The 10979-nt window shown below is 39.0% G+C and overlaps 2 protein-coding genes across 3 annotated transcripts in view; one reads left to right on the top strand and one right to left on the bottom strand.

Annotated features, from left to right (window-relative positions):
• IL18 (interleukin 18) overlaps positions 1-2943 on the top strand; it is a 3177-nt gene extending 234 nt beyond the window's left edge. The window contains exons 2-5 of one of the 2 annotated variants that reach the window (XM_010575016.1): positions 912-920; positions 1436-1573; positions 2384-2529; positions 2659-2943. In XM_010575016.1, coding sequence (XP_010573318.1) covers positions 912-920; positions 1436-1573; positions 2384-2529; positions 2659-2874 — 509 coding nt within the window. In that variant the 3' untranslated portion in view covers positions 2875-2943. The remainder of the gene's footprint in view (positions 1-911; positions 921-1435; positions 1574-2383; positions 2530-2658) is intronic. The other variant, XM_010575015.1, reaches the window with a different exon arrangement.
• Positions 2944-5631: 2688 nt separating this feature from the next.
• SDHD (succinate dehydrogenase complex, subunit D, integral membrane protein) overlaps positions 5632-10979 on the bottom strand; it is a 5645-nt gene continuing 297 nt past the window's right edge. The window contains exons 3-4 of the mRNA XM_010575017.1: positions 8728-8872; positions 5632-6282 (exon numbers count right to left, since the gene is read on the bottom strand). Of these exons, the coding sequence (XP_010573319.1) occupies positions 6117-6282; positions 8728-8872 (311 nt within the window). The 3' untranslated portion in view covers positions 5632-6116. The remainder of the gene's footprint in view (positions 6283-8727; positions 8873-10979) is intronic.

Below are 10979 nucleotides of genomic sequence, written 5' to 3'. Positions count from 1 at the left end.
TCCCTTTTTCCTGCGGCCGCACACCGGTGTTTTGTGAACCCCCCCCCCCCCCCCCCCCCCCCCCATGTTGCCTGAGCAATCCTCAAAACAGTTACAATCCCCACCACTTAGAAGAATACTAGTTCTTAAATTATGGACTCAGGCTGTTCACTGCAAAAAGAATCTGAGACAGCTGTCCCAGCGTTAACAGGTCAGTATCATATTATTGCTGAACACCTTAAGCATTTAATAACTTTTTCTGTTTGAATACTGATTAAAAACAATTCCTTTATCAGTCTGCTTTCACCTAATTTTTCCATAAGCTTCAGTCTGAAGTATTGTTAGCCAAGTATCTGAGTCAGTGGAATATTTGTTGCTTCATACAATACATTCCCGTAGAGGACACTTGGAAGGGTTGTAATACTGTGGGGTGGACTTGGAATAAGTGGATAACTTCCAATCTTGCAGGATAAAGTTAGTTAGAAAACAGTCTGTTCTTTAGAAGCAATTTGTAATGACTGTTTCCTGTCCTTTTGCTCACTTAGAATAAAAGTGCTGATGAAAGCAAAACTTTGCATGCCGTTTATTCCTTGGTTATAGGCTTAAACTGACCTGAGCTGCTCACCCTTAAGTAACCCTAAAATATTTTGCATGCCTCTTTGTTTAGTGGTAACTCCAGTTCCCAAATGACTGGTAGTTTCATCATTCTGTTGAATTTGTCATGCTTACAAATAAAACACACTCTGTAGTTAGAATAGCTCAGCTTGGTGAGTTAGTGATACTGGGGAGTACAACTGGAAACGCGTAGGTGGCTGGCTGGCTGGCTTCCAATCTCACAGAACAAAACTGGGTAGAAAGTAGTTTCTTTTGTGGGTGCAGAGCTTAATGTTGTTTTTTTCTTTCCTTTTTTTCATTGCTCCCTTGGAACCAAGACGATGATGGTAAGCTGAAAGCTCATTTATTAATGTCATTATCAATTTTACCTGAACTAACCTGCTCATGCTTACTAACTCATAAATGCTTTGTGTGCCTTGGAGAACAACTTTTCAAACTGATAACAGCTACTGTAAAAAAGAGAGCTACAGCTCATCTCCTTCTGAAGTTGATGTTGCTTTATTTCCTCCTAAGGTACAGGGTAGTGGCTTCCCTAACAGAAGGACCTTTTAATGCAATTCTAATTGCTGGGAAAAAGAGGGAACTGGTGCCTCTGAACTGAAGAGTAGCTTCTCTTGCTTATATATACAGACTGCTGTATTCTGGGAAATCCTTCTCTTGCCTGGGTTGCTACAAGCCAGAGGTGGAAAGAATTACTTGGCCTCCATTCTGTTTGAGATTGCCATTCTAAGAACTTATTTCACCTGGTATCCTTAATGACAAGATTAAGCCTGTAGTAAACTGTCAAGATCTTAGATTACAGCTAAAATATTTGACCCTCTTTGCTCTCATATTTCTACAGGGCTAGAATGTGATGCCTTTTGTAAGGAAAAAATTCTCCACCGAGTCCTTCGAAACGTAAATAGCCAGTTGCTTGTGGTTCGACCAGATTTAAACATGGCAGCTTTTGAAGATGTGACAGATCAGGAGATGAAATCTGGTACACCATTTTTCAAATATATACTATAACCATTGCACTATTTCTTTATTCTAGATGTGCTTTTGTTCTTTGTAATCACTGACTCTAAATGATGAGACTGAGAGTAAAGACTTAAACTTCATTTGTAAGAATAAAGCTAAGCTAAGAAAGCTGAAATTTTGTGTCTTCTGCATTGGTAATGGATTAGATTCCTGGATTAGACTTGAGGCCTGCAGGATGTCCCATGCAGAAAGGGGCTGCTAAGATTTTTGGTTAGCTCCAATCACAAACTGCGTTCTTAATTCCTCTTTTTTTTGTGTGTTGGATTACAAAAAAATCATTTTTAGGTTTAAACAGACAATCTATTTAGAACTAAAAGCTCTTACTTTCCTCTAATAGCAGTAGTTAACAATGTACTTATGGTTTCAGCTTAGATTTTGGGGGGGGGGCTCAGCAATTAATTCAGAACTGTATTTGTTGAACATACTTATTTACAGATCACATGTATACAGATATAATCTTATTTACAGATGGCTATTTACAAATCCAATTCTCACTGTATGCAAGCATGTAAAAGGATTTGAACATCCTACCCATACTAATGGGTAACTTCACATGCTTTCTTGCAAGTTCAAAATCTTGGTTATTGAATGATTGCAGAAAGTCAAATATGTGCTACCAGCAGTCGTAAAAATCCAAGTCCTGGCTCTCCTGTCAGGAAAAGTATCATGGGAAGACAGCAGTTGCCAGTGGAATGGTAAAACATAATACTGTTAAGTTGTTGCAGCTCTCTCCTGAGCAGACTATTAATAATAAGCAATTTACATTTAGGCAATGGAATGCATTTCAACATTCACTACTACAAAACTACCACACCTTCAGCAGGGATGCCTGTTGCATTCAGCGTCCAGGTAGAAGATAAAACTTATTACATGTGTTGTGAGAAAGAATGTGGAAAAATGATAGTTCGATTTAGGGTAAGTATTGCTTTCCATACCTTATGTATCCATAAGTAGGAGGCAAAATTAAGAATTCAAACGTGTGAGCTGAAACAAAACTGCTCAAGTCTTATGCTGGGACTAACCCATTCCCTGTTTGTTCCTCAGGAAGGAGAAGTTCCCAAAGAAATTCCTGGTGAAAGCAATGTAATCTTTTTCAAAAAGACGTTTACATCTCGTAGCTCCAGAGCATTTAAGTTTGAATACTCACTAGAACAAGGAATGTTCTTGGCCTTTGAGGAAGAAGGCTCCTTAAGGAAATTAATTCTAAAGAAATTGTCAAGAGAAGATGAAGTGGATGAAACCACGAAGATAAGTTTCTAACTTCAGTCAGAAAGAAAGTCACAACCTATAACATACTTCAACAGACTTAAAATATATTTTGGCTTTTTATAAAAGAAATCTTATTCTTTCTTCATCTGAGGCAAGCCATTTTTATGTTTTTAGCTACCATAAGTTAGTACAAAAATGAGCATCTTCCAAAGAAAAATAAATTCAAATTCTTGGCAAAAAGAAGCAGAAGCATGTTTTCCAGTCAGATGGAAGGAAAGAGAATTGCACAATGAAGAAACAAGAATGTGCATGCCTGTATCATCCTGTATAGTATGATCCCTAAAATCTTTGCTGCCTGTTGATCAAACAGCTTTTGAATTAGGTGTCTCATAGATGAAGTAGACCTATTTTGGGGAGGGAGAGAAAACAGCTTAAAATAACAGATTTCATAAGCAGACCATGCATCTGGCCAATAAACACTTTGACATTACTTTTTTGCATCAACATTATTTCCTGAGCGTCTTCATCAATCTCAGTTACACAGTGACATTCTCACCTTCAACAACAGACAATTTTTAACTTAATGGAAATCTTTGCTCAGAGAACTGCTAACTTACCTGAACAATTAAAGTTCTAATACAGCTGTTTGTCCTCAGAGGGCCCAAGAAAAAAATAATTATGCTTTTATGTAAAGGTTTTAAAAAGTTAACAGTAAATTGTAGGTTAGTGATGAAATGAAACTAACAATTTGGAACACGTGTAGATATGGCTGGCTCCCATAAGGACCCTATCTTATTTTGTGCATGTGACAACGCAGCACACATTGGGGTCAAGCGGTGAACTCCATTTCACATTTGGAGCTGAGCAAGCACTGGATTTCACCAAAACTAGAATTAATGTAATGCATTCTGCATATTTAATATTGAGGAAATTGATATGTCATATATTGTTCTTTTCTTCTACATGTGTTGGTCTTCCTCTTCTGTTCCAACTCCAGGTAGTGATAACCTGAACATTGATTGCAGCTGGGGTCCTGGGTCTTCAACTTGCCATGCAGAAGAGCTGGTACAATTGTCCTACCTGATACAGGCAGAAGTAATCAGAGAAAACAGGAAGGCCTCTATCTGTCATGAAATGGAAGAAAATCCTCAAACTTGCAGAAAAGATAAGACAAGTCTCAAGACTTGTTTTGGTAAAAACCAAAACAAAAATATAATTTCAGGGGCTTTAAAAAAGCACAGAGACAGGAAACTGCTCTGATAACCCTGTCTGTCTCATCTTTTCATGTTTTGCTGCCCCTGTCACTTCACCTATCTAGCTGCTACAGGAGCACCTAGAGGCAGTAAGAAACCAATTATTTAGAATCGGGTACAGCTACTGCTGAGTGCACTACCACTTAGGAAGAATTCACTGGAGGGGCTTAAACTCAAGAATGTATTTAACACATCTGGATACGCAGTAGGACTGACTCCTAGTTTTATATGCCTGATGAATGTTCAAAAATGGGATTAGACCAAATGGTTATGGCCATCACAATAACTAAGATTAAAAGTTTTAAGATCAAAAGTAATTACAAGAAACTGATTCAATTTCAACAGGACAGAGGAACATGTGATTTGTAGAGAAAGCTGTAGTCATTACCTTTTAATTCTTGCCTCAGAAACACAATGAACTGGTCTCAGAGCTGCTAGCCCCTAACGTCATAGGTCTGGACAACTACATTCCCTGAGCTCTTATATAACTCATTTTTCATACAAGATATCTTAAATACCACATACAGATGCATCTTGTGTTTGGTCTCAAAAGAAGAAATGTCAAATGCTTTCTATGATACATGCTTAGATTTTACAGACGTACTTACCAATGGCTCATACATATGCATCTTCCTCATTATGACAAAATAATGAATGTTACATTGGTAATTAAATCAGACCACATCAGACAGAAGCAACCATCTCAATTCTGACCACAAGCTTAGCAAAACAAAAGTGGCCAGCTACATGGTATTTCCCATGGTTACATGAATAAGTACATAAATAAAAATTCCAATCCAGATTTTTTAAAAATTAGATCAGAAAGTCTTGTAGAATTCAAATAGCAACTTATTCTGTTTATTCATTATCAGACTAATGGTAACACACATTTCTCTTCCTCTTACTATTAATAGTACCACAGAAGTACCATTAGAACATGGAAACAGTTAACAACTCCTCACCACTATGAAAGTCAGAAAAGATAATGCAGAGAAGAAAGTTAAAAAACAGAATCTCATTTCCCCCCTAAAATGCTCTAAAACCTAAAGACATAGAAAAGAACACTGCCTCAGTCTCATGTCAAGCTATGACAGAAAGGGTAGCTTTCTGGCCTTTTCAGTCACATGGGAAATGTGTACCAGTGTTTACTTAGAAAACAAACCCAAAAAAATGTTGCAGATGAACATACATGTTCCAGGGAAACTATGAAAGCCATATGCTATTTATGGCTCCTAAAACTAACCTGCAAAAGTATTTTTCTTCTAAGTCAATTATGGCTCTATTTTCTAATAGACGTTACTCAAGTCAAGTCTAAGTCAACTCTTTAAGGACAATACATATTCATAAAAATATTTTTTGTTTTATAACATCTAAATGAAGTAATGCAAAGTAAGAGTATGAACAGTATGAATTAGTATTTGAACCTGATTTTAGAAAAAAAAACCCGAAACTATCTGCAAAGAAAACATTTCCAGTTATCCAAAAGTAGTAAAAACCGTTCAGAACCACACACACACAATTTCTGTAAATTCTTTATTGTATGGATTAAGAAATAAGTATTCCCTTTTCTACATCAGCTCTCAGGGTCCAAAGAGTTACAGGGCATGCCTTACATACAGTTCAGTTGTTGTGGTCAGAAATAAAAGTTCAATTTTCTGCAAGCCAAGTTTGTTTTACAAGATAGGAAACCAAACAACAGTTATTTTAGAAAAACACTCATCAAAGCTGCCATTACAAGGAAGGTTACCTTCAGCTGTGTAAGTCTGTCATTGACGTAATTAATTCCTCCCAATTTACAGTGCAGCTTAAATCAACTCACTCTCACCTGGATGTTACCTACTTTAAATCTACTTTTTCTTTTCTAATATTTTTACTGCTGTTGGGTATTTATTTCTAAAACACTAGCTCTGAACTGGCTGCAGTATGTATGTACTATGGACCCTTGGTTATTTATTGGTTTTGCATTAAACATGTTGGTAAAAACATGATGAAGCAGAGGCAGCAGTGAACAATCGCGTTTGTCAGGGACTCGGTCGCATCTTAGAGGCTCCACAGCATGGCAACAGCCTTGCAGATACCAACATCATAATAGTTAAAGTAGCAGAGGCCAGCGAAGGTAACAGCCGACAGTATGTACAGACCTGTATTGGCCAGTTTAATGGATGTATCTCCATGGATGTAGTCGGTTATAACCTGTCCAAGACCCCTACAGAATAAGAGGGAGAAAAAAGCTGAAATCAGAAAAGAGCATTCCTCACTGAACTCCACCCAGTTTATGTAAGCATTCTACTAAGATGGCTCAAACACATCATCTTTTTCACGTGCTATCATCCATCTTTCCTAAAGAATGCCCAGTTCCCACTCAAAAGAAGATGCATCTATTAAAAAAAGAAAAAACAACCAACATTCCGCATATTCTATTAAAAAACATACATATTGGCTCAGAGTTTTCTTAATGGTACTGAGGAAACAAGGTGTTGAGCAAAGCTCTTCCAGACAATAGAATGTGCCTCCAAAAAACAGCGGGTAGCTTATCTGACTTCCAAGGACTGAAGAAAAGAAACCACAGGAAATAGCCTTCTTGCTTGAACAGCAACGTGTGGCTCTGGGACCAGCCATTGTCACAAATGCACAGAAGACTCCAGGATGCATATTTAGCTTAGAAAATAGTGACAACCAAAAATTAGCATACTCTGGGTTTTTTTCTACATCTGTCAGACTGGAAGTGAACTCTTGTCCAGATTTAAACTACCCAGCAATAGGAAGACAGAGTATGATATTAACCTAATGTGATTCTCTTCCTGAAAGTACTATTATATTTGCTTTTTGCAATGACAGATGTCAACTTGGTAAAAGAGAGAACCGTATTTAATGCAACAGTTTTCTTCCTAGGATTTTGTCTTGATCTAGCCTGAAGCTGAAAGACCTGTGTCCCACAAATTAAGACACACTAGTGACCTAGCAAGGTTCAAAGTCCTGCAGCAGATGCCACTGCAAGTGAACACTGAGCTCAGTTTCACTTAGATGGTGTCCTAATACCATAAAGATGTCAAAAGCAAGAAAAGGGGTGCAAGGAACCCCTGGACACACAGAAGAGAAGCAGAAAGTGGAAGCGGTCTGAAAGGCAACTACTCTCAAACTATTATAGCTATTTATTACAACTGGACAGTGGAATAAGGTCAGAAGTGCAAGCAGCACTTACCCATACTTCAAGCCTTCCAAAGTGCAGATAAATAAGGCATACTCAACTTGGGATTCACAGGCTGCCCTTCAACTGTAGTGTTAATAAGGGATTTTCATAAGATCTTTTCTTTGCATGGCACAATATGACTGAGCCATGCTACGACTTCTCAGAAAAACTGGTGTGTGACTTTACAGCACGCTAATTAATTCACACAAAGCCCTCATGGGAAAAGACCAGTGGCCCTGAGCACAAGGAAGGGAATTGGTGAGAAATAGCTGATGTGTGGTAGACATACAATCTACCTCACAACACAGAAGGTTCACTGCCCAGAGAAATCTTTATTACATGCCAGCAAAACCAGTACAAGATAAATATGGCTTCAGGTATCTTGAGTGAGTCTATTATTATGATAGTGTTTGGACTGATAGCCACTTAAGTATCTAAAGCGCTATTTCCAACATATTTTAGGACAAGATTTCCTAAGGAACACGCACATACTAAACAAGTGAAGAAATGCTCCAAAGGCAGGCAAGCTTAGCTTTACGTATTTTATATTTGAAAGAGCTCTGCCAAATATGTTCAAGGATAGCCACATTTCAGATTAACTCTGTACTGGATCTGTGGGCTTTGGGAAGAAGCTCCCAGTCACAGTAAGTAAGAAAGTGCAAGAATCCCTGGTACAACTTTGTAAGGGCAAAACTGAGATTTAAGAAAACATGGCATCCCAAAGCACCGTGAAGTTGCTCATCTGCTTTATCCCTGTGGCAAAGAACTACAGACTAGCATCATCTCAAGAGTGTAAATGTTGCTAGTTAGGCCAACCATGCAGCTGGAACCACTCCTACTCACATTAAAGATCACAGCAGAACTACACTTAAGAAGAAGATGAGCAAGCATCCATTTCCCAGGAATCAAGAAAACAATGATCAAAGCCTCAGCTTCTTTAGTGGAATATTTGCTATGAACTCTTTATTATGCAGAATATCACCACCATTTGAGATGTACAAAACTAGCCCACAGCACAGAACCTTAGAAGAACAAGTTGTTTTATATAGATCTCTCCTGTTTCTGTTCCCTCTGTTCATATAACATTGTTTCTTCTACAAGATAAAAATGTCCAAGATTCTACATAGCCAGTGGCAAGGAAGTCCTCCTAAGGTAAGATACTGTGTAGAAGAGCATTACAGAATGTTTATGGATTCCTTAACAATAGTAAGTATCCTGCCTTCTGACTGAGAGAACAGTGTGACAAAGGAAGACCAAGGTACAACTAGTCTTGTCAAAGACCACAACTGTCACAGAATTTGGAGAGTAAGGACTTTGTTTGCATCTCCTTCCAGGTGTTTTATACTAGATCAGGAAATAAATCAGTAAACTTACTGCCATATACAGATTTAAGACCTAAGGCTTGGAGCCACCCTGACTATCAGACTTTACTTTTAATTCTGAGGGACCTATTGTGCTTACCAGTGGCCATGGAGAGTGAGGGCTGCAGCCAGTGAATAGTCCATGGCTGGTCCAGGATACAGGTAGGCTGCAGGAAGGAGACCCAGCAAGAGGACACTGACAGCTCGCTCACCTGTCCAGTGCAAAGACGCAGCCTTGGAAGTGCCTGTAAGGAGAAGTATTTTCAGTGCAAAGTTCCTGTTCGAAGTGCCGTAACCTTTAAAATAGATACCTCATCTTGATCAGCACCACACAATTACATATTTTCTCTGACCTGATTACTAAGCTTTCATCCAAGCAAAACCTAGATGCCTTTGGATTACTGCTATAGAATATGTATCTATTTTACAATGTCTAAAAGGTTAATTTTAAATACTCCTCTCTTTGCTGCTGCTAAGACAGAGAAGCTTCTTTTACTACAAAAGAAGAGAAGCTCAACAGGTAAACTCAAAACAAACACCAGTCCTACTTTCACAACCTGCAGTTCAGGACTAGGGTCCAAGGCAACCACCACAGGGAAAAAACGTCTCTGAAGGCAAAGCCTTTTTGTCTAGTGAATTTCCTGACTTGCATACTATTTACTACTCCCACCTTTTGAGAAATGGCTTTGAGATCCAGACGGACACAACTACAAGTTCCAGTGAATGGCACATCATGATAACTCTGTGCACTGTTCTGCCCAGGAACCAATATTGCTATTTTTAACTGTAAATAGCAGATTAAACTTCTGGGACCATCACAGTTATATATGGCCTAGAAGCAGCCTGCAGGCCAAAGGATTTCAGTCCTCCATTGACACTCAGCTGGGTACAATTTGAACCACGTAACAGATGACTCTAGAAATAGAAATACCAGCTAGGGAGCTCTGTAACCAACTCTTATGTTTTGGAAGCATACAAATACTGTCAGGGAGGAAAAAAAACCCAAAAAAACCCCCCCAAACATCTAGAAGGTTCTGGAGCAAACCAAAAACCTAACATCATAAGCAATACTTTGAACCAGAATGTCAGCATCAGCCCAGTCTAAAACCATCAAGTATTGACTCTGTGAAGTTACCTATATAATACAATACCCCCAAAAGTGCTTACCTAACACACAGATATTATCCATCCATCTAAACAAAAATGGAAAGTTTTTCTTCATTTTTGCAAGGAGGAAGAAATTTAGAAAAGTGAGAAGACAAGGAAAGCAAAGGACCTGAAGTAGAACATGAAAGGGACCTAGACTGTGGACTAGTAAGCTGTCCCTGTAGAAATCCACAGCCACAAACGCTTCACAGCACATGCATGAAATCCGTTGTTAATATGAAGTCCAGAATAGAAAGGAAGGAAATAGCCTAGCTGTATTTAAGACAATTTCTTTTACAAGCATTTCTTCATCCTTTCCACTTCTAAGTTGTATTGTAACAGCTAAAAAACATCCTTAACCTCCAGTCACAACATTTCTCATATTTAGTTGCGCAACTGACAGACCAGAGTTTGGTTTTGGAATGGTAATCTTTCATCACCTCTGTGTAGTCTAACCACACGAAGAGAGCAAAAAGCAATCTAAGAAATACTCTCTGCCTGTAGATCAGACTTCTCAGACTAACTTCAGTGAATCGGAAGCTCTACTGTTCCAGGAAAAAGTCACAGTTGCAGTGCTTTCATATTATTACTGCTACTGAACCATAAGCAATGTTAAACCTTCTTTCTGATTTCTTTTAAAATCTTTCAACCTTTTTTCCACATTCGAAAAAACTACACCTTTGTTAATAAGCAGAGGTTTACTTTTTTCAACATTCAGTTAATATCGCCAGTTTAAGACTTGCAGCATTCGCATGCTCGATACCAACATCGTAAATGTCAGTTTCAAATTCAAGCAGTGTAAAGTCACATGTACCTTGTTCACACACACCTTGTTTTAATGAGACCCGGGCAGAGTGCAAATCAACAGCCGTGCTATCAACCGAAAATGGTACTGTTGAAGGCGATGGCAATACATTGTGGTAATACCAGTAACCCCACCTCACCCAAGAAAAACTACTTTGCCAGACGTCAATTTTTTCCGCCCTTGGTTACTGACACCTGCCATTTAAAATCTGCCACCCGGCTCAAAATCGGCAGCCCTGACCAGACGTGGGTGGAACGGGCACACGAAGAACACGCCGTTTGGCTAGAACGGAGAAATCGTTTGGAGGATGGGGGGAAAAACGGTTTCGGCGCCGGCTGACAAACCGGGTGCCGGCCACGGGGGGGACGAGACCCCCCCCCCCCCCACACCCCCCCCCTGCA

This window comes from Haliaeetus leucocephalus, unplaced genomic scaffold, assembly GCF_000737465.1.
Source record: "Haliaeetus leucocephalus isolate CR32 unplaced genomic scaffold, Haliaeetus_leucocephalus-4.0 Scaffold450, whole genome shotgun sequence".
Taxonomy (NCBI): domain Eukaryota; kingdom Metazoa; phylum Chordata; class Aves; order Accipitriformes; family Accipitridae; genus Haliaeetus; species Haliaeetus leucocephalus.
Note: the sequence above shows the minus strand (reverse complement) of the source record. Positions and strands in the feature narration are given on the sequence as shown.